General features: G+C 38.0%; 1 protein-coding gene across 1 annotated transcript in view; it reads right to left on the bottom strand.

Annotated features, from left to right (window-relative positions):
* Positions 1–24,286, bottom strand: part of UNC79 (unc-79 subunit of NALCN channel complex) — a 214,070-nt gene that overhangs the window by 92,408 nt on the left and 97,376 nt on the right. Inside the window, exons 14-22 of the mRNA XM_039884084.1 lie at positions 23,199–23,429; positions 14,788–14,978; positions 14,109–14,232; positions 11,992–12,132; positions 9,668–9,889; positions 7,534–7,761; positions 5,087–5,228; positions 2,006–2,085; positions 1,772–1,920 (exon numbers count right to left, since the gene is read on the bottom strand). Coding sequence (XP_039740018.1) covers positions 1,772–1,920; positions 2,006–2,085; positions 5,087–5,228; positions 7,534–7,761; positions 9,668–9,889; positions 11,992–12,132; positions 14,109–14,232; positions 14,788–14,978; positions 23,199–23,429 — 1,508 coding nt within the window. The remainder of the gene's footprint in view (positions 1–1,771; positions 1,921–2,005; positions 2,086–5,086; positions 5,229–7,533; positions 7,762–9,667; positions 9,890–11,991; positions 12,133–14,108; positions 14,233–14,787; positions 14,979–23,198; positions 23,430–24,286) is intronic.

Genomic DNA, 24,286 nt, shown 5'->3' with positions numbered 1-24,286 from the left:
AGAGTAATTAGTCTAGGGGCGGGCTTATGACCTAAGCATGAGAATGCCAGAATCCTTTTTCCAGGTGTTGCTCCTCAAAATGTATCCCCTTTCAAAGAAAACGACATCCCTCCCCTTTTCCGACCACCCTTTGTTCCTGAACACATAGCCTACCCTTGCCTTGCAGGACCTGGCTTCAGCAACTACTCCCCTTCCTCTGATCCTTTCCCATTTGCCACAAATATGTTCAGGTCTTCTTTCTCCTAAAAATCTTTGACATCCACTCACTTCTCCCTCTAAATATATGATCTTTACCTTTCTTTGCTAACAAACTTTTGAGAAGAAAGTTCTGTGTTATATCTTTGTATTACCTTGGGCTCCTGCGACATCTCTTTGAACTCACTTAAATGTGGACGGTTCCCAAGGATCTCTTTTTTTTCCATACTCATGCTATTAAACAATGACCCTGTTCATTGTTTTAAGACCTTCCATAGATCTCCAAACATCATTAAATAAGGTCCCTATCTTCAAGGTCCTTCACATTTGGGTCCCAAACTACTTCTCCAGCCTCATTTTCCATTACTCCCCAAAAACCACACCATGCAGCAAAAAATAAAACCTTGGTATCACCTAAAGATGCCCTGCTCATTCCTTGTCCCTTCTTTCTAACTCTGCCACCTGTTTACTCTTGACATTCCCACTTTCTACAAAATGGCCTGGTTATCTCAAATATCTACCTGTCAAAACTCTATCCTTACCGCAACACTCATCCAAATGGTGTCTGCTCCAGAGCTCTTCTCCGATCGCCCAGACATGACCTCTCCCACTTCTGAACTATACGAAACAGTCATCCATCACACATCCTTGGGATTAGACAGTGACTTATGTATATAAAGTGACCACGTATCTTAGTTTATCTGAGAACTTAGTCCACTTTATATTCATTGTTTTGAGGTTATTATGAAAATCATCCCTTCTTCACTCTCAAAAGTAGACCAATTTCAATGGTAAATGACGTGGTCACCTTCTGTATACATAGTATTCACCCTCTTCCAAACTAGATTGCAAATTTCCAAAGCGCCTAGAATAATAGTGTACATAGTAAGCCTTCAGTGATATTATCTGAATGAATGAATAAATAAATGAACAAAGTGAGTAAAAGACAGATAGAGCCTCAACTTGGTTTTGTCACCAAGTTAATCTGAAACGATCTTTCTCCTTTTTTATCACCTCATTCCCTTACATATAAAAATGAGGATAATATTTTTCTGACTTGTTTCCAGGAAAACTGTAACAGTTATTTTAAGGTTCTCGGGAAGAAAAACAGTATGTAAATCCAAGGCAGTTTTTTATTATTTTTCTCAAAGTGCTTAGGCAGTCTTTAAAAAAATACCTTGTCAGACAAAAACTACTTTGTCAGAGAGAGTTTAGATGTCATTAGCAGTTCTATTTCAAGTAAGAAATCAAGTAAGTTCTCTCTCAGTTATACTAGGTAAATATTGACTTAGTACCCGCTGACATTTTTCTAGGGTATGCTATATTCTTAAGCCATCTAACAACTGAAAGGCATAACATAACCTTATTTTATCTTTTTCTATTTCTACAGTATCTAGCAAAGAAAATTACCATTAACGTACTTAATAATTATAGTAAATTAAAGAAATAAAAGTAGTTCCTATAGGTAATTAAAACGTCCTGACTAAGAAAAATAACCCAAATGAGTAGGTAAGTCTTATTCTAACTAATTTTCACAGCTAAAGCCTAACATATAAACAAACAAAGAAAAACATACCTCGCAATCAACATATGATCCTGAATGTAGGCTAAAAATTGAGGATGATCTTTTCTAGCGATGTACAAACACTCTCCATGTAGGCAGAGAATCTTCAGGCAATTGAGCATATTAAAAAGAATGTCTGGCTCTTCAAACTTAGCCATTTCCTATGCAAAGAACCACATGGTTACTGAGTTATCTAAAAATAGCAATGCTACCAAACCAAAAATTCAAATATTCCAAAAAATATACCTGGAAAATGGTGTATATTAGTCTCAAAGTTACCGGAAGCTGTTGGTAGCAAAACTTTCTTTCGGTATCGTTCTTTACTGCTGTGAAGAAACAATTACACAAAGGTGAGCATAACTCCTTTCCCCCACCATTCAGGAACTGATCCAGATCACAAAACCAAGAGGAGTAAAAATAGATATAGAATATATGCATTTTAAAAGTGTATAATGTTTTTATTTGCTCTCCAAGTTAGCACATATCCCTTCTATGATGAAAGGGCAGGAAACCTTTGAGATGTAAGATTCTCGGCTTGCATTTCCCACCGTGCAGCTTGCATTTCCCACCGTGCAAGCCAGCCTATCGTGTCTTGGACTCCCTGAAGTGACCTCAGCCCAGCCCTATGCCCCTGTGGGCCGCTCATTCTGCTGCTACCTAAAGGAGCCGTGGGCCTAGCTAGGTAGGTATGCCTTCCTAACAGAAAAGGAAATAAGCAGGGGCTAACGAGAGATATTCAAGCTGTGCAGGCACCTAAGAAGGGATTTATTCCACAGACTCATACAAAAAGGAAGCACTTTTGTAGCAGTCGAGTATATTCAAATCAGAACAACTACTCATGGTTTTATTTGCTTGTGAAGATCTCTAAAACCACTGCCGCTATGGCGGGGGATGGCAGTATATTATACATATGGCATTCTAGAAAAAAAAGAGTTCACAAGTTAACCAGATGTGGAAACTAGTGTAAAATGTTTTCAAATCACCATTAATAAATTTTGGCAAGTCCTAGAATCAGGGACGAAGGGAGTCAAACCCTCTCAGCATATATACATTTAATAGTTTACAGGGGAATTTCTACTCTAACATGTTTTCATACGTGTTATCAGCACTTGACTCTATTTTGTCTAGTGTGAAATTGTTAAAGGTATTTAGTGGAGGGCATATCTGACTGCTAGAGAAACAGGCTCCGGGCCACAATTTGCAGAAACAGGAAGGGAAAATCACTGAACATGTGTCAACAGAGCACGCATATGTTCTGTGACAGATGAGCTCGAGACCATTGCCTGAAGGCCCACAAAGCAGAAGAAGGATGGGGCACTGAACGGCGGGGAACGCTGGTCTTGGAAGAAAATTAATGGAGACCTTCCTGAGGAGATAATTTATAGCTGTATCTTACAAGACAGCAGAGAGGAAAAGCAGGAAAATGGACCAGAATCTGTGATAGAGCCTAAAGTCATGTTTGGGACTGAGGAATAAAGCAAATGATTAAATGACTCAAGTTTATAACAACTAAGCAACGAACAGAGTAATCTATAAAAAGAAATTGCTAAACTTTAACCATCGTTCAAATAAAACATTGCATATAAATAAAAATGGCAATGAATTGATTTCTGTGCCATCTTAGGTTTAAAACATATGAAGAGCACAGGTTACTGGATCATCAGTGAAATCCTCGCTTCCTTTAGCCATTAATGCAGCCTGGGCCTGGGCCTCAGCAGTATAATCAATTCTAAGTAAAGCAGGAGACCCAGGTTCTCGCCTCAACCCTGCCACTAACTGCCTACACAATATTTGGATTTTCAGTTCCCAGACCCCCACTCCACATATCCCCAGAATGGGCAAGAAGGCAGAGCTCATTCATTTTGTTTGTGTTTCAACTCCTTAGACGATCCAGATGCTCCATTACCATTTGGCAGCATGATAAGCATAAGGCATGAATGAGGAACAAATAATATGAGCTATATGACCACAGGCAAGTTGTTTAACTCATCTGGGATGTATTTTCCTCATCTGCAAAGTGAGAAGGCTGAACTAGGTCAGCAGGTTTCAAACTTCTTTTCTATGGAATAGTTTGTTCAAAGAAAATCTCACTTAGAACTCCAAAGTAGGAAACAGAGCAAATCAGAGCAGTCTGGGTGAAGCAGGGTGGGCAGCCTGAGTCTTTATCATCTACCCATGTCTTCCCACCAAATGCCTCCCTAACTAAGGAAGGTCCAAAGAAAACAACACAGCGTCTGTACGACTCCAAGTACACAAATGAAGTAGGTCATCTTGAGTGTTCCTGCAAATTCTAAGTTTCAACAGTTCTAAATAATGTGAGCCGAGATATTCATACACAGCTAATCATTTATATAATCCACACAGAAGCAGTTAGTCACGATCAAGCATTTTGTAGTAATGATGTAGTTACTTTGGTCTGAATAAGACCCCCCAGAACCTACAATGAACCCCACACAAAAGTCACTTATGCTGTTCGCCAAGGGAATGATGGAAAGTTTGCTTCCCAAACTTTGGTTCTGCAGGTGGACCTCCCTTGGGCCAGCTGTTCTACTAGTTCGGGATAGTGGAGCAGAAAGAGAAAAAGCTACTCAGATTTGCTCCAAATTCCCAGAGTGCCACAGTGCAGATCTAGAGATCAGGCTTTCCCACAGGCATGTAAGCTCACATCCTAAATTCTCAAAACTCTTTCAGTGTGTGAGGAGCTGGAGCATGATTCTGGGCCTGCCTGCCATCCTGCTGCCCCCAGTTCTCACATACAGAGCCTTTTAAGCAAACTAGAAAGAGGCCACGCTTCCTCCTAGCTCTGAGCCAAGCCCACCGGCCTAAGAGCACAAATTGCACAGCTATACACAGTGAGCCTGGCCAGAGAACCCGCTCATGCCCCTGGGGCAGAGAAGCTGCACGAGCTCAAGTTCCACCGCCTCTATCTCAAAATACTTTGCTTCGGCCAAATGCCCTGAGCGGCTGTCGAGAGTATCAGCACGCTCCACTTCTGCCATCCACCTTGGTTCCCAGCTAGTTCTCCACAGAGAACACAATACACCGTAGGAAGGTGGTGTTTTCTACACTAACAAGTGGGTTTTAGTTGATTACAAGCTCCGGATGCCAGAAAGGTGCTCAGTGACCTCTGTTCCACTAGAAGCGCATTCTAGATCTGTTCACTTCATAATCCGGGGAGAAATGGTTCATTTGTACAACTCTACACTGAGGAAGCAAGCCTGAATCTGGGTAAGGCAACAGTAACCTCAGGAACCAGGGTCCTGAATGTCAGGCCCGTGCAGACCAGGACGTGCACACCGCTCCCCGTGTCAGGCCAAGTTCACCTACCAGCATGTCCTGAGGGCTCCGTGCGATTGCCTGGGTTCTCCCCGTGCTTGGTTGCTGGATTCTCCTCCTCCTCACCTTCAGGGCCTATAATAAACTCTGGTCTGGAAGAAAGGAGGCTATCCTCAAGGCTGTCTGTGGGCTCCTGAAACAAATACAGCAAGCAGCTAGATGAGCAGCCCTTTGGGGATATAAAGAACATTCTGCCATGAAGATCGATTGAGTGCCGGCTGGGTCCCAACCCTGCGCTGAGCCCCGGATGGCAGAGACACCTGCCTGAGAATGGACTTCAGCTTATTTCCATATGATTAAGGGAAATTTAAATAGCTATTAAAGAAACATTTTCATTCCCTTTAAATAAATATGGAAAAACCTCAAAAACATTGATAAATCTTCCCGGGCCTGCTTTCCCATCTCTGCTTTAATCCTTGTGATCAGGTCCTACTCACCAAGTGATTTCAATCCATGCATATTTTGTTCAATAACCACTTAATTAGCAGGGAATAATAAGGTGTTCACAGCAATATTTTAAGATGCAAATACTAGTTATCTAGAGAAGTCAAATTTTTAGCTGTAAGAAATTGCTATAACTTGTGAATTAACGAGAGCTAGGTATGGCAACACAAGTGTCCGCCAATAGATAAACAGACAAAACACAGTAGATGTGTGCAATGCAATATTATTGAGCCTTAAAAGGGAAGAAAATTCTGACACATGCTATAAGATGGATGAAGCTCTAGGATTTTATGCAAAGTGAAATAAGCCAGTCGCGAAAAGGACAATTATGTGATCCTACTTACACGGCAACATTTTCATCTCCAAAGACAGGAAATACAGATTTGTCCTCGGCATTTCCCTAAACACCAACTAAACAAGTGCTGTTGCTTCTCTGTCCTAACGATCTGTCACGCCGACTCCTTCTCCTCCTCGCCGCCATTGCCCTGGTTCAGGCCTCCCTATTTTCTTCCCTGAGTGACCACATTAACCTTCTGATTAGATTCCTGTCCCCAGTGTCCAAATCCTCCAATCTCTCTCCTCCACTGACAGGATGAATTTCTCAAATTCATTGTATTGTATCACCACCCTGATTAAATTCTTCAGGATTCCCTAATTGTCGCCAAGACAAAAATCCATACTTCTCAGTTTGGCAGAGCCCTTAATAAATGAGAATATAACACTGAGTCTATATTTCTCCACTCAGCCTTCACTGCGTTCCCATCATCCTCACTGTTCTCACTACACTAAACGACTTGCAGTTTCCCGAGTATATCATTCTCTCCTTCCCTCTATACTATTTAAACCAGAGAGTTTTCTAGATCTCGAAAGTTCTTCCCTTCTACCGCCTCCATTTCATCGACTCCACTCCTCCTTCGAACATAAGCTCAGGAAACTTCTCCTCCGGAAAGCCCTTCCGGATCCCTATGACACCTCTAAGCTAGAGTTCTTGTCCCTTCTCTGTACACCCATAGCTACCTATTCACACCTCTCTCATAAAGGTCATCACTCTGTCTTACAGTTTTTCATTTACTTAAACATCTTCCTGATGAGGTTCTAAGCTTCTTGATTTTAATTTGTTTTCATATTATCTATTACTGTTTTATAGTAAGTACCCAGTCACAACAACGCTGAAAAGACCATACTACGAAAAATGTTATTTTGCCACAGGTAGGCCTAACGAGTTAAGTGGGCTGAAAGATATTCAAAAACTGAAGAAACACTTTACTGCATGTTTGCTATACCACAAAAACACATTTTTTAAAGTCATTTTCTATCTAGACAAGCATTAGGGGAAAGGATGGATAAGAGAAGATGGCAACCACTGGCTCAAAAAATTCAGGTTCATATACCTATGACAGTATGAAGGTATTTTAGTGATATGTGTGACTTAGACGGAAAATATGCTAAACAGGAAATAACTATCATACAAAGCAGTTAATAAATGTCATATATTAGCCGTTCCTTATTTAAACAATTTTCTTAGAAAGCCCAACATGAAATAAAGATTTTATTGGCTGTCGATAAAATTAATGGATTTTACTAACTAAAGTTAATTAGGAATTCTCAATGTTCACATCCAAGCTACTTACTCAATATTTGATATGTATATTTTATAGTATTCACTGTTCTCTAAACTTTGTGATAAAAGTTATTTCAAGATTACCAGTAACGCTTTGTATTTATGAAAATTGCATGAATGGATATGCTACAAACAACCATAGCTCAGGACTCAAGAATTCTAACTCAAGAATTCTACTGAATGTAGCTCCATCTCATATTCCCTTTCAGGAGCCTGAGTTGGTGAAAGAAACAGGAAAACTTTCTTTTAACAAAATCTCACGTATAACTCAGCATGGAGCATAAGATAATCCTGGAGAAAGACCCCATTACACCAGCTACTGCCGTCTCTGCTACTGTTAAACAGGGGCCATCCCATTTCTTCAACTGCTTACCACCAGCCGGCTTTCTTCTTTAGGAGCCAGCCGCTCCAGGAGTTCACAGGCAAGCTGATAGCAGAGAATACTAGACTGACATAAGTTACACTCAATTGCTTTTTCGTCCTTCTGGCAGGTGTGGGAGCCCCCCCAGGGGGCTTGGAAGACATTGTTTATAATGGAAATAATGTCCTTTGATAAGCTGTGCTCTAAACCCATCGTTATCCCATCATCTTGTAACTCCATCTGAAAGACACCAAAAAAGGGCCAAAAAAAAAAAAAAAAAAGAAGGAGTTTGGTCCTTTTGTTCACTATTCCATTGACACGCTAATTGGGGATAATTTTCATTAACTGACAGCAATATTAAATTATTCAAAGATGATAAGACATAGATGATGAATATACGTTGATTTCCATAGATTCTTCTAAAAAGAATATAAACACAAGACAAAGTAATGGGAATTATTTTTTAAATCATGCAAGACATTTAAAGAAGGTTGTTTTTTAAGCTTATCACCCTGTGAGATTTCACACATTTATAAAATGCTGCTCCTCACCTAGTGTCCAGACTTTGATCTCTAAATACCATTATCCATTAAAAGGAACCGAGATGCTTGGGGAAATGGCTGATTTCACGGTTAGGGCTAGGAAAACATAAAATGAGTCTGGAACGTCTTGTCAAGCCAGAAATTAATGTTCAAAGAATAATGGGAACATGTCAAAAGAAGACAAGAGCCAGCTTGAAAAGACTCCCACTGGCCAAATATGGAACAATATGATCATCAAAACAAATAATCAGAGAACAGATTTTAACTCGCTGAATAAAATAAGAATTCATGAGTATATGTGGGTATAAGCAGATAAACGAATAAATATATAAATGAGAGGGAAGAGGAAATTGCCGCTAATAAATTAAAAGAAATGATGGAATTAGAAAATTATCATTTGGTAACCATCATAGTGATAATTGTTTCAGGCATGAAACATCTATGGATGCTAACCTAGTAGATGAAAGATGAAGAGAAACAGAAAATCTCATACTCTTAAGGTATGTCTCTGAAAGATATTTATTTATTACAAAGGGGAAAATAGTGACTTTGTAGTAGAGAAACTGGCAGAAATCATCTTGACCAGGTTATCACCACCAGTAAGGAGACATTATAATGTCATGTGCCTCTTGTATGACACATGTGCTTCTTGTATGACATCACATCTGTGATATTTACTGCCAAACATGCTTAACCCAAACTAATTCATAAGAAAACATAAGACTCAAATTGAAGGGCATTCTACAAAACAATTGGACTATTCTTTAAAAAATATAAGAACATGAAAGGTAAAAGAGAAAGACTGAAGAACTGTGCTAGATTTAGAAGACTAATGAGGCGGGAGAAATAATTGCAGTAAATGCTGCTGAATTGGGACTTCAATCAAAAACAATTTTTTCTTTTGCTATAAATAGGATTACGACATTGATTTTAAAAATGAATCATTTCTGTACTTTAGATATAGTATTATAACGATATCAATTTCCTGGTCTGATAACGGTACTTGGTTATATAAGAAAATACGCTCTGAAGTTTTAAGGATAAAGGGACATTCTACTTGCAACTTACTCTCAAATGGTTCATTTAAAAAGTTTTGCAATTCATATATATACATACATATTGAGAGAGTGCATGAGAAATAAATGGGGCAAATGTTAACATCTGAAGAATTTGGGGAGAAGTTCTCAGGAAATCTTTGTACTATTCTTTAAATTTTTCTCCAAATCTGAAATTATTTCGAAATAAAAAGTTACGAAGAAATGTTCTCCTGATCAAAGCTTTTTGGACTTCTCTTTAAAAATTACCTTCAAACATCAATTTATAAAATATATTAAAATCATTACAGAATTATACCTTGCTCTTCCCAACAATAGCATTAGTCAGTTTGTTCACCAAATTCGTTCAACAGAATCAATTCTAATGATGCCAGGATGTTTCTAAAATTCATATCATTCCCATACATCAACATCATTGCAGATAAATGTCTTGAGTGACGCTACATCATTTCAGTAAGTGTGAAGATGCCCAACATAGAAAAAAAATCATTTTGCAGTGCTTTCCTCATCCTTGACCTTTGAACTAAAGGAAGCTCATGCTTCAGCTACCTGCTTCAGGAGAAGATCAAACATGAGGATGAAACAATTCAGATTCATTTCATCATCTTCACAATCAAAGTCAATAGTCCTTCCTCCTGGGTGTCCAAAATTCTTGAAAGGGCTACGAAATGGACTACGCATAGGACTCCGAAATGGACTCTGAAAAGGACTATGAAATGGACTCAGCATATTGTGCTGTACTCGTCGACCAGGATCAGAGGCAACACTCACCTAGAAGAAAGAACATTAATACACATGAGTGAAGCAGAGGCTCAAATTGCTGTATCATATATTTGGGAAGATATTTCCGGCCGTCACACCGATTTCCTTTCTTAGCCAATAAATACCATGGATCTTCTCAAAATATAAAAGTAAGAAATAAAATAATCCAAACTTTCTGACTAATTGTCAGGCGAATAAAAAATCATCAGCACCCTAAAGAACAAAGGCAGCTATCTTTGTCACTATATGTTTCATCCCATCAAACATTTCCAATTAAACTAAATTGTCTACATCTACCTAAAACCATAACCTGAAAAATGAGAACTTATGAAAGTAAAACATTGCAAAATCAGTTTTAGAATCATAAGCACAGAATGTCGGATTGACATGACTGGTTAAAGGAAATGGCTTCTGGGTATTATGATTATTAAACTATCAAGGGAAAACAACATGTCAAACCTGTCTTACTGGTTACTGTCCATTTGCCAACCCACACACCCTACCCAGGCCGTCACTGCACTGCTCTGCCCTGTTCTACGCCCAAGGGTGCCAAAGACTGAGTCTCTTCTCTTCTGCTGGCTGGTTTCCAGTTATGTCCAGTCAAGGGGAGGCACCAGCCAAAGATCTGAAGCTGGAGGAGAGAGAGGTAGACCTCTTTCTCCCCACCCCCTGCCTACCTTGATGCTACACCTCTGGCAGTCTCTCCATCACCATACAGTGACTTTAGACAGCGCTTCTTTAAAATTTTAGTTCCCAATAGGCTCCAGGAACTCTTCCCCTTTTTCCTTCAGCCCTGGGAGAATAATGGCTTCCTACTGAACTGCTGCTGGTCTCTAGGAGGCTCATCATCTTTTATTGTTCCCTTAACCTTTCCCATAACTCTGTAGGCACTGTCTCCATGAAAGTCTCTTCATTTAAACCATCTGGGATAATTCTACAGCAGGACCGTGACTGACATACCTGTACATCACTCTCAAATGGTATTTTCTCTCTTAAAGATATCCTTAATAACCAGAAAGCTCCTTGAACACCATAGTTAAAATAACAAAGAAGAGTATCCCATTAAAAAGCAGAATACCTGGATATTGATAGTGTTATCTATGGCAAATGCCTTCAGTTAACTGAGCCTCAGATTAAGTAGCTGTAAAATGAGGATACCGAATTCTTCCCCAACTGTTTCACACGATTCTGTGATATTGTTAATTGTCAATACAGTGCACAGGATGAAGTACTAACAAAGTTAATATAATATTAAAGGTTACAGAAGAAACAAAATATAAATGTTGGGCAGTTGGTTTCTATGAGGCAGATATTGTTTTTAAGCACTGAATACAAGCTAGGATCCCATGACTGTGTTATATTTTCTAACCCCTAGATAACAGGTAGAATGGCTGGGGGCCTGTGGGAAAAATGTAACAGAAAAGCTTGACAAGGAGAGAGTTGAGAACAGTCCCTGCCTACCCTCAGAAGACGGTCAACCACTCCAGAATTCATCATGGTCTGGGAATGTCAGTATATCAATAGAAACTCTACCAGGTCTCCTATAGAAAAATTATCAAAATTTCCAAAAGTTTTCATACACTTTGGACCAGACTATATTGACGTTTCTCATCCACAGAAGTACAAAGGGATCAATAAAATGGGCTCAGTTGGTTCACAGTGACAGCATCACTCATAGTCACCACCAGTTGAACACATTTTCCCAAAACGTAACAGGAAAAAAAATCCAAACTCCTCATCCTCAAAGTGAAGCAGTGATCTCCCCAGTAGCTGGTAAAGAATTCTTACTTGCCAAGAGAAATGCTCCCCCTCTCTCTCCCCCAAAAAAAAGACAGAAAGGAAGAAAGAAAAATCTTTTTCATCAAAGATGAGAGATAGCTAATAGGTGTGTGTAGGAGAACAATTCAGAGGAAAATGAAAACTCAAACACACTGATTACAGACTACACCAAACACACCTTAATATTTTCTGTTATTTAATGTGCTTAGAAGGTTCCAGAGTGAGATGGGATGAAAAAAGCATTTTCAGAGACATTTACTATGATGCTATTTTTAGGCCCAATATAATTGACAAAATCTTAATAAGACAAAAATAGTTGTGGCAATAATTACCCTTCGAGCCGCAAGGTTCCCTGCCAGTTCATTGACTCTTGATTTTCTTTGATTTGCCAGTTCTTTGACAGAATTAACTCCATCAGAAAACATACTTATTAACAGTTGAAGTGGAACCATGATGTCTAATTCCGATAATACCTGGGGAAAAAAGGCATATATTCCCCCCCCAAATATAAACTTTAAAATTCAAAAAAAACAAACAAACACACATTTAGCATTTTTTTCCAAAGTTATTGAACATAAGGACATTTAACTTTCCACATATTCAGTCAGCACAGTCATCCTCAATTTTTTGTACTAAGAAAATCAGCATTATCACTGAACCTTCCCTTTTCTCCATTCCCCTCATCCAATAAATCAGTATGTTCTTTCTGTTAAAACTTCAAAGTACCTCTTGATGCTGTCCCCTCCCTTCTACACCACTGCTAGTGCCTTAGCCTATCACCTTCTCCTGGGCTGGTAGAATCTGTGAGCACTATCCCTCCAGTCTGTCCCTCCTCTCGTCTGAATGCCCCACTCCATCTTACTCTCTAGTGCAAGCTCAGGGATCCTTCTGCCAAAATCAAGTTACCTTATCTATAATGAATTTTCTGTAAAGAGATGCATCTTTCCTTCAAACAGAATTGACCATCATCCCTCTTCTCTGCATTCTTAGAATTTGTACATATTTTTATTAGAGTAATCATTACTTAGCACTATGTTTTATTATTTGATACTATCTCTCCCACTGTGAGCTCCTTGAAAAAAGGAAATATAAGAAAAGAACCATTTCTTGTCCCTTTTGTACACCAATATCTATTACAGTGACTGGCACAAAGATGCTCTATAAATGTTTCCACAGTTAATTAATAAATGAATCTACTCCAATCACTATACTGTTCACTCTGTTTCCCGAATGGTTAGACCAATGGCTTAAAACCTCCTTCGACTGTAGTACCCTGTCTTCAAAACTGTGTCGAAGCCCAGTCCATAAAATATATAAACTGCAATTGTTCTAGCCACGTTGGAGACAGAGGTTTACAGACCTGTCTGCTCACCCCCAGGTGGCACAGGTCAAAGAGTGTGTAACTGAGTAACAACATCTAACAATCTATGGAAGAACCGACTTTACTAAAATGAGAAATTATCTTATTGAGATAGAACTGGAGATGAAAAGTTAAAATTCTAGGTTCCCAAGGTGACTTAAAAAAAATAGTCTCTTTACTTTTTGTCAATTGTGAAAAACATTGTTCTGGCATTTAGGACCCAGAAAGGCATCTGCACAATTTGAAAAGCTTTTGGGATCACATACTTTCATGGAACAGAAATGTATCTGCACCCATAACTAATCTAAAAATTGAAGGAGAAATTAGTAGAATTTTCTACTAATCTAAACATTGAAGGGGAAATTTAAATCATTTCTTCATTTAAAAAGAAAAATAAAAGAAAAATAAATTCAAAGCATGTGCCAGATGCTGTGAAGAAAGGATGAAGGGCGTTATAAATTCAAAAATGAAAAAGACCTCGTCCCTGCCCTTAAGGCATTAATAATCAGAAGAGACAAAAATAAACTATAATATTAGACAGAAATAGAATTTACACAAGAACCTGTAAGAATACTAAGGAAAGGAGTAATAAATTCTGATGGGAAGATGGGGGTGTGAAGTAGCAGAAAATTTCATAGATGAGATCATTTTTTAGTTGAATTTTAATGGAGACAGGAAAGCGATTCATTCCAGGCTGAGTGAACATCATGAACTATTCCTTAAATCAGTAGCTCTCAACCTTCCCAAGTAAAGGAACATATTTAAAATATCAAAAGATTTATTAGAACCCCACAAGACAGCTATTCTACTTTTAGTATCTCTTGATGGAAAGATACACAAGGACCAAAAGCTACTATGAACTCAATAATAGTATTGCATAAAGTTGTCTTTTATTAATAACTCACAACTATAGCTACTTATATTTGAAATGTAGTTATCTATGCTTATGAGTTATTTGTCTACGGATAGTCCTCAGCAAACATATGGATTTATGAATTCTGCAGGAACTCCCTGCCCTTCTACCCGGGCACCTAAAGTTCACAGGTCAGGAACTACTGCCCAAAACGATCAAAAGTATCATCTACTTACATGAAGCCACAGTAAAGCTTGTTCCTGGACAGAGGAAGGGTATCCTGTGAACCGACAACTGATAAAGCCAAACATCTCTTCCATTGAAAAAGGTAGAGGACAGAGCTCAATGTCAAACATTTTGCTGGAAAGCAGAGCAACAAAAGTAAATGACCAATGGGCATGTATTAGGATCTACTGTTGCATTTCTAGCTACATGTTGTTTGGGGAGCCAAACACTTTAGATTAGTCTATGTCCGAACTGTTATTAGCATGTTTATGTCATTGGAACAGATATCTCATAAGTAATTTATGAGGTTGTTAATAACATTAGTATTCATATTCATACTCATATTAGGCTTAACAGAAGGAACTGAATTTCTAAGGAATGAGAGTTGATTCCCAATAGCTAAAAACATTTCCATTTGCACTTTTTTCATTTTATCCAAATCATAATTATGTTCAAAAATAAGCAAACAACATGGTGTATCTATTTATTATTCCACAAGAACAAAATCTTTTCCGAACAATTCCAAATCATCTTAGTACAATTCATAGCAACTATTTCATTTGGGGCCTTGAAATTTCTCTATAGGGCTATTAAAAAGTAAATGAGCTTACATAAAATGCTTAGCACAGTGCCTGGTCCACAGTACATGCTTATTATAATTACGGTGACTTCGTTAAACTACTTACCCACCTTAATACTTCCCTGAATTCTTTTAACTGGTTATCTGGAACTTCCGTCCTGATGGCTTCCAGCCATTCCGGCATGATACACTCCCAAACAGACTGATTGATCACATTATAGGGGATCAGGCAGAGGATTCGGTTGAGACCTTCTTTCAACTGAGTCACGGTGCTGCAGGACTTATCCCAGTATCCACCAACCTGATGGCAGTTCCACAGCCACAGGAGAAAAGAACAAAATGCACTTGTTACAATTATATTCAAGAACTTCCTAAAGGAAAAGGGTACAGAGAAAGACCACAATCCATTATAACTGCAACCTGAACCAAGTATTTTCAGAGTGAGATCTGTAAGAATTTAAAAACCATGAGGATCCATTAGTTACAAAAAAGAAACCATAGTTATAAATAGGTCCAAATATAAATCACAGATTGAATTTGAAGTATTCCAAGGCAGACTTTCCAAATGACGCATGAATTAAAATTCCAAAGATGTATTCCTAACAGGATGAGCATACTATTGGAGCATTCTTATTTCTAAAGTCTGACAAATCCATTCCAAATATGTGCAGTTATATGTGTGCTTCAGAGGAACACAGATTTCTACTGCTATACACTCTGTATTTGTCAGGGCCAGGGAGATGGTCTCCTTAACCTTTAGTTCTTTGGGCTGGTTAAATTATTCATACATACAGCAGATGAACAGGAGAAAATTAGGATTTTAATACGTGTGCATGGAGAATTCAAATAAGCATGAAAATTCCAAAGACAATGAGGCAACACTGGGTATATATGATATTTGGACAAAGGAGAAAAGAAGAGAAGGGATATTATATTTCACAAGTGAGAATAGGTGATCTACAGGTAGTTGAGGAAGAGCAGAACACACACGGCAGGAAAATTCTTGCTGGGCAACTCAGAAACAGTGGGACACAAAGGGGACTATTTAGGCTAACATGCTTGGGGGTCTTCCCATCTAATGCTAGGTTATAAATCCTTAAGGTGATTATGCCAAGACTCTCTTCCTAAAGCAGATTTTTCTATCTGAACTCTTTAAGAAAAAGGGGAAGTAAAAAACTCTTCTTGAGTTTGTTGGGCTTTAATTGATTTCAGTTCGAAATAATCCGCATGCCAGGAGGGCACAATTCGGGGATACTTGCTCCCAACTCCCACATATTGAAGATTGTTCATTATGAAAATAAAGTGGCACAGAGTGCTCTATTTCCCTATGCTGAATATACTCCCACAATATTTTTCCTAAGAATGCTCAAAGGCTGGTTCAATCGTGAATAAAAAATGCTGTTATTTTCTACTAATTAAAATAGCATATTAATTTTTAAATATGTGCAGAAAAAAGCACATATTTAGTTTCTGTTTCTATTCTGATTCTAGATAAATGTTCTATATTCTTATTATACATATCAAAGTAACAAAGAGTTGACTGGTCCCGAATCTTTCCCATGTAACAGAAGATTTCTGGGACACCATCTTATTTTAAATGAATCTAATTTTAAATGTTTAATTTCTATACCCAGAACTCCACATTATTCAAAACAATCAAATCAATTCTCTTTAAAGCTCAAACATCTATTTGGTATCATATTGGCCAAAATCCTAGGTAACTGACTAATTATTTTCAGAAAGTGACTATATTTCTGGGATTGTTGTTGTTACATGGACCACGAACAGTAACACTGATAATGATGAGATCATGGAAGGTACTATCGCTCAGGCCCCTTTGGCTACGTAATTTACGGTTAAGCCACATTAAGGCCTATTGGTTTTAAGTCACATATTGGAACACATATCCCTGTGGAAATACTAAATTGCCAATGGCCATACTGAACCTTGCAAGTTCAGAGGAAGCCCGCAAAAGGGGCCTCACAAACTCAAAGACCAAAAGTAACCCCTTGGGATGGTTTGAACATAAAAATTCCTAACTAAAAGCATGTCACAGTGGATAGTTATATCCTAAGCCTGCAGCTTCCTTGACAAAGGTCAATCTTTACCTTTGAAATTCTCCACTGTCTTGTGCATCTAAGACAACATACCTTTGAACCATCAAAGTAATTTTCTTTTCCAGACTCCTGAAAGGCACGACCACCAGTGCCGGGGCTCGAGAACACATCGTTATCCTGTTGCCCACATACCATTTCCATGTACTGTAAATGTTAACTATCCCATACCCACCAACGTAAAAAAAGGTATGTGACTCTCTGCTTTGCTTTTTATCCAACCCCAGAGATTTCCCCGCTTTGTATTCTCTAGCCCCCTTTATCTACCACCAATGGAATTCATGTAACCCCCATTCTGTCTCCTCCTTTGATTCTAATGTATAAAATAAGCTACAAGACAGAGAAAGACAAATACCATATGATTTCACTTATATGTGAAATCTAAAGAACAAAATAAATGAACAGACAAAACAGAAACAGACTCATAGATACAGAGAACAAACTGATGGCTGCTAGATGGAGGGGGAGGGTCAGGGGACTGAGTGAAAAAGGAGAAGGGATGAAGAAGTGCACACTGGTAGTTAAGAAATAGTCATGGGGATGTAAAGTACAGCATAGAGAATATAGTTAATAATATTATAATAACTATGTATGGTGTCAGGTGGGTACTAGACTTATTGGAGAGATCATTTCATAAATTATATAAATGTCTAACCACTATGCTGTACATCTGAAACTAATATAATATTGAATATCAACCGTAACTGAAAAAAAATAAAAAAATAAAAATTAATTAAAGAATTTAAAAATTAAATAAAATAAGCTGCAAAACTGCCATTCTCTGGAGCATTTTCCCAATCCACTGAGATTTTACTTTCTGGCAATTGTGTCTGTTTGGCTTAAATAAACTCCTATAAGACTTTTAGGCTACACATTCTTTCACTGACATGAGTTAACAGCACAAAGTATGATATGAGCATACATTTTTATTCTATGTGGATTTACTAGTCAAATAAGCTAATACTACATGTTTAAGATTATAAAACTCAGAGAATTCATTTTAACCAAATTATATTATTATTCTGACACTATATTTCAATAATAATATAATATGTCTGCTTAGAAGTAGTTTTCAAAATATTTTTGTTAACTTGAAATTAAAGTTCTACTAAGTTAAGTTAAACAACAGATATTTGTTGAAGATCTAGATTGTTTCTAAATAAGATAAAACTGAAACATTAATTACTGAATATAAGTTTATCTTATTTTTGGCTTCTTATTTTTACAGAGACTAAAGATACTTGGATCTGTTAATAAATATGTTCTTTTGCCACATTGGGAGATTTACTATAGAAGGCTATAAGTCTAGAAGTTATGAGATGGTATATTCATAAAATTGGCTGATATGGCACAAAATGCTGGGATGTGACAGGCAATTCACAATTGTCTACCTTCTAGTTTTTCTCTGAAAAACAGAGATTACTAAGTGTTGAAATTATAACCAAATGAAACTACCAGAAATAATAACGGTAAAGGAAAAAACTCTGTATGCAAATTATTCAAGGAGTGTGAGATGTGTTTTTGTTAAGGAGAGAAAGAATAATTCTGTCCTAAAGTAAGTGTCAAGATTGTATGAACAGGCTTTTCAGAATGAGAAAGAGGAAAGTGAAGGATAAAAACTTGAATGGAAATAGAAAGTTGTAAAGAATGGAAGGGGTAGGAAAGGGGGAGGTCTTACCTTGTGTGGTCAGACTGGCTGAGATTGAATGGTTTATTATAAGCTTTTTAAAAGGAGTTCTACTATCAACAGTGTTCCAACACAAAACTAAAGTTTAGTTTTCTCCCTCTAAAAGGACAGAGTTTTCTGGGTGATTGATCTCTTCTTAAAAAGAGATTGCAAAAGGTTTTTCTTTACCTTTTCAGTAATGTATCTAGGAAATAAAGATTGTGTCTTATCAGAATTTCCTGTGCTTTACGTTTTCTTTATCATATCCTTAATTATATAAGATAACTGAGTGTTCTCAAGGTCAAAAAAGCTAATTTTTTAATAATCATGTTACATCCTATATTTACTTTTGAAATTTTTATTGTCATTTTGGCTAAGTGGATAACTAAGTATTATTTCACAGTGAGCTGTGATTCTGGTTAATCAAGTGCTCAGACCTTTAGACATTTTTGACAACTTTTGATATTTTGCCTCCCCAAAGTCAAATCCTAAATAAAATCCTGATCTCAAACTGACTTTAAGATTTCTGAGAGGGTCTCTGAAAAAATCTCAAGGGATTTGTTCTCATCTAGTTAAAAGAGATGTTAAACTAATTAGGTTTATTCGATATGTTGAATAGAATGAAAAACATTGTCAAATAAAAAGAGATGTTTAACCTTCCGTAGCTCAGATTTGCATAAATAAATGTTTTTAATAGAAATATTTCAGGGATTATATGAAATTCCTAGAAAGTTTTTAATGCCTTTTCTGTTCACGCTTTGCCCGAGAGTAGACATAACAGCATAATATGATCGTCATAACTTCAGTTTCTCTCATAAGATCTTTAATCGTAGCCATTTTAAGCCTTTTATCATTCACAGATAGTTATCGTTTTTATTCTGATGTTCTCCTGAAAGCTCTTGCAATCAGCTACTAGTCAGAATGCTTCATCTTCAACAGAGGGGACTGTCTCTGAGCCCCATGGAAAGGACTATGACAGGTAATCCAGGGTACAGGCTTCTGATGACATTGCTTAAGTAACTGAGGAGGAATAAAAAAGGGATTGTATTTTAAACCTCACAAGCTCAGCAGAGCCCTGCATGGCAAGCCTTAAAAACTTGGTGACCAAAAGTAACCACACAAGATAGCCCGAACATTAAAATTCCTAATTAGGCAGATCATGGTGGATAGTCACATTCTGGGCCTGTAGCTTCCTTGATAAAGGTCAATCTTAACCTCAAGTGATTCCTTGTCTGTTGTCTTTGTGCATCTAGGATAACAAACCTTTGAAATGTCAGAGTAATTTTCTTTTCCAGACCCCTGGCAGGCACAAGCACAGCACCAGAGCACGAGACCACAGAACCCCTCATCGTTATCTTGTCGCCTCCATAAAATCTCTATGTGCTGTAACTGTTCATTATTATCGATCCTGCACCCACCGATGTAAAAGAAGTATCTCTCTGTTTTGTTTTTATCCGATCTCAAAGATTTCTCTGCTTTGCTTTCTCCCCTTCCCTTAATCTACCACCCATGGGTTTTATGTGACCCTCCTTACGTCCCCTCCTCTGATTCTAGTAGATAAAATAAGCTGCAAAACTGCCTTTCTCCAGAGCATTTCCTCAAACCATTGAGATTTTGCTTCCGGGAATGTCCTCAAAATTTGTCTCAAATAAGCTCTTACAGAATTTTTCTATAGACTAGATGTACTTTCCTCGACAAGACCATATCACTGGACTGAGTAAGGATCCCAGAACTCTAGTAAAGAAGCTGATGGGTTCCAAAAACTCCTAACCTAAAATCAAGCAGTTTACACGGGACTAAATGAACTGATAAAGAAAGATGATGATTTTTGTGGGTTTTTTGTTTGGAACATTGCTGGTTCTTTAATGTTCTATTTTCTGAATACAAGGTTTCTCTTAAGTGATCTATAACTCACGATTTAGTAGATTATGCCTTTGTAACTAAAAATGAAACATTTGTCTTTTTCTCCCTGCGTGACCCCTCTAGAATTCAGAAGCTTTTCTTGGATATTCTTATTTTCATGGCAATATAGTTATTTGTACAAGTTAAATAAGAATCTGTTCTCCTTGTAACAGGGAATAATGGGGAAAATTGGTTATATTACCAAGGCTTTGACTAGAATGTCATATTTGAGAATGATGTGCATAGAATCAGATGTGACCAGATAGTTTTAAGGAACTAAGGTTGACGCTATGACGAGGGTTGAAAGTTTTAAGGAACTAAATTTGAACATATATCAATGCTATATAGCTCTCTTGGAAAAACCAGCCTAGTACCTGGGTTTTGGGGTTCTTAACCTACAGACAAGTAAGAAAGGTCACTTCCTGGAAGGACCAAGAACTTTAGAAATATTTGGGGGACCTCAAAAAAAGAGAAATTCACTCAAGTCTGTAGATAATGCAGATTAAATAATGATGACAAGTTCTTGGTTTAGTATCCTAACCTCGAGAAGCTTTTAAAAGTCCAATCTGAGACTCTTTATAAAAGTTCCAGCAAAGCAAACTTAAAACGCCCTGTGATCAGTTACCATTCTTGCTGCACTACATAAATAATCAGGCCAAATTTAATGAGGCTAGACTTATTTTGTGAACAAGAGTAATCTTACTCTGATTATCTTTGATCAAAATTAGAGCGATTGAAAGAGAAATTTTATGTTTCAATGGAAAACTGTAACCCACCCTTGTATGTTATCAGATTCCAGTCCTGTTCATTGTCTTTCAGCTATTTGTCCCCTCTTTGTAAACTGGATCCTGCTGTCTTTCACATTTTGTCAGTAATCAATATGTCCTCCCACCCTCCTAACTGAAACCTGACTGCCCAGATACTTATTGAGACGAGGTCGTCTTGTCCCAAAGCCCTGCAAGCCAAAGCAGGACACGTGATATAAACTACAAAGGGCTTATTACTGCAACAGTTTAGGCCACTCAGGAAGTTCGCCAAACACCTGCATCTTCCATGCTCTGCTCCATAACCGTGACTGTGACACGGATGTTCTCATTCCGTCATCTAAAGGTGTTTCGAACACATCACCTAGAAATCTTCCTGACTGGCCGCTCTCTGGACTCAGAAACTAGGTTTATCGTCTACTCTAACCATTAATCTTTGTTTTTCTTTTTGTTTCCTTGTTCTAATCTCTGCTTTTTCTCTTCTTTATAGATCTCTCCCCTTGCGGTTCCTCACCTGAATCTTCTCTCCACAGCAATCAATCAATCTAGCTTCTTTTTTCGTGTGAAACTTCCAGGAAAGTTACAGATGGGAAAAATGTGGAGACCTACTTACACCCCCAGGGTCAGTATAAAGATTATTTTAAAGTGAAACATTCGAGCTTAATAAGATGCAGGAAGAAACCTTATCTAAACTACTTTATCTGACTAAAGCAGAACCTCCAGAAAATATGGCTTCCATTAACCCACTCCAAAGGGAGTTTCCTGTGAATTCAGCTGCCATGGGGACACATAGCCCAGGCCTGTTAGCATCTCAACACCCAAAAGAACTTTCCATATCTTCCCATTCAAGCACTCGCCAGCACCCCCACACTCCCCCACTCCCTCAGCCACCACCACCCCCATAAACTTTGGTATAAAAACCTTTTATCTGTGGATATTGAGGGAGTTACTCATCTCTGAGTACTCCTGCACATGAGTGTAAATAAACGTTCTCTCTTGTTAATAGATCTGTTGCCAGTTAATATGCAGGTCCCCAACCACTGGCCCCAAGTTAGAAGAGAAAAGGTTTTTCTCCCAACAGAATCATTTCTTCTTATCTTCTAGAATCAGATCACGCCAGCCCTTTACTATTTCGAAAGAAATAATAAAAGAAAACACATCAACACAGTCAAAGCATGCCAGGAAATGGGTAATTTCTAATAGGCAAAAATCCAATTCAAATGCGAGTCAGTAGGTGGCACCAATGAAGAAAGAAGAAAGAAGAAAGAAGTATATTTTGATAAATGCTCAGAACACTCTGAGTCTTGAAAATCTAATAAAACCTATGCCTTTAGGTGGTCTGTGTTCTGTTTCGTCCTTAAATGTCTTATTTAAACTGAAAACTGCCTTAAGACCTCATCGAAAGCAAACCAAAAATATCACAAACAAAAATAAAACTCAGAAAATACCTTGAAAAGAATTTCACGTATTGCTGCCAAAAACCGATTCTGGGTTAAACATAAATTATACTGCAGTCAAGAGATAGAGGGGCTTCCCAGCTGTACCTCTGACTCAATGATCCAGTGAGGCAGAAACAAAGACATAAGCACAGAGAAATTTGTCCTATACGCCAGAGAAAAAGGAGCATTTGGGCAGTTCCTAAACCTTTCTGGCATTCCAAGTGGGAGGGCAGGTATTTCTCCCATTCATCTCCACGATTCATGTGAAACTACAGAAACCACCCCTACTCACATGGTAGCCATTCCACGACTGCAGACCGGAAAAGGACCGAGCTCTAGCAACCTGTTCCTTAATAAAAATATTCAGCAATGTCTGGAAAGAATATCCCCTTAAATTCTTAAAGATACCTCACACATCCATCTTGCCATTCTTCCCCATCCCAAACCGATATCAAAGCAGGACATCACCTAAAATGTAGTTACTAAACTAAACGCATTTAGCCGTACTGACAAAAAAAAATATGGAGAGATAGATGTTCCTCTTCTAAAGACACTGATGACACTCTGGTGGCGAAGGTAATGCTCCTCTCCAAGTCCTCCTCTCCAACCAGGTCCCAGCTGCAGGCCTGTACTTACCCTGGCAAATTCCATTGGTTTGGGAAGAAGGCACATGACCATGACATCGAAGCGCACATCACATACTGTCTTCAACCACTTGGTGACAAACTGGGGCTTCAGTTTTTCCACCAAACTTCCAACTTCATCATCCATCATATATGCTGTTGAGTGAAACCACTGAAACACCATGGCCACCAGCCTGGCCAAGCTTTCCGTAGGTGTGTTCTCACTGGGCGTACAGAGGCTTACCTGGAAATAGGCAGAGTAGACGCAGCTTCAGCATCCAGCCATCTTTACATGATTATTACGTGTTTGCTTAAAGGCAAAACAACAACAACAAAGAGGTCCCAGATAATCCGTTTGAAACGGGCAAGTTTCGAAATGAAGGAGGATCACTTATCTTGCAAACTGTGTTCCTCTCTACAGGGAGAGAGGGACTGCGACAGTAATTCCCCCTTAAGATGGCACCTTCCAATAAGCCTTTTCTCCTGTAAGAAATTCATTACATAACCTGCACTAGATAAATGCTTTTTAGAAAGTTAAGTCTACAAAGTGAAATTTCATAAATATCTTCACTGAAAAAACTACTACGTGTATTTCGGTTCTAACATGATCAGATTTAGCTAAGAATTTCGATCAGTAGTAATTCTGAAATGTTAGAACCCCATGATTCACCATATTATAAGCAGACTTTTTAAAACAACTCATTCATTCATTCATTCATTCTGAAATAATCCTTAATTGAGCAGGGTAGTAGGGTTCAGAAATATAAAAAAATAAATAAAACACTCTCCTTGACTTCAAAGAGTTCACAACGGTAGTCACTGTGTCATTAGATAATAAATTCCAGGAACAAGACATGTAAAATCCACAATCAAATCCAATTTGGTTTTAAAAAGAGACTTTTTCAGGTAGCTATGTGAAAGCATAAAAGAAATATATCACTATGGAGACTTAATTCATGTCTCTAATAGGCAAAAACAAAAGACTGCTTCACTGTAGGACTTGCAAATTCAGCTTGTTTGTAACTTTGGGTCTATGTGCTTGATCTGTGCTGAATGAGTGTTGCAGTTGAATCAGTCAATAGCAATCAAATTACTTGTATT

This window comes from Pteropus medius, unplaced genomic scaffold, assembly GCF_902729225.1.
Source record: "Pteropus medius unplaced genomic scaffold, Ma_sr-lr_union100, whole genome shotgun sequence".
In the NCBI taxonomy this organism is placed as follows: Eukaryota; Metazoa; Chordata; class Mammalia; order Chiroptera; family Pteropodidae; genus Pteropus; species Pteropus medius.
The sequence above is the reverse complement of the archived record's forward strand: the minus strand, read 5'-3'. Positions and strand labels throughout refer to the sequence as shown.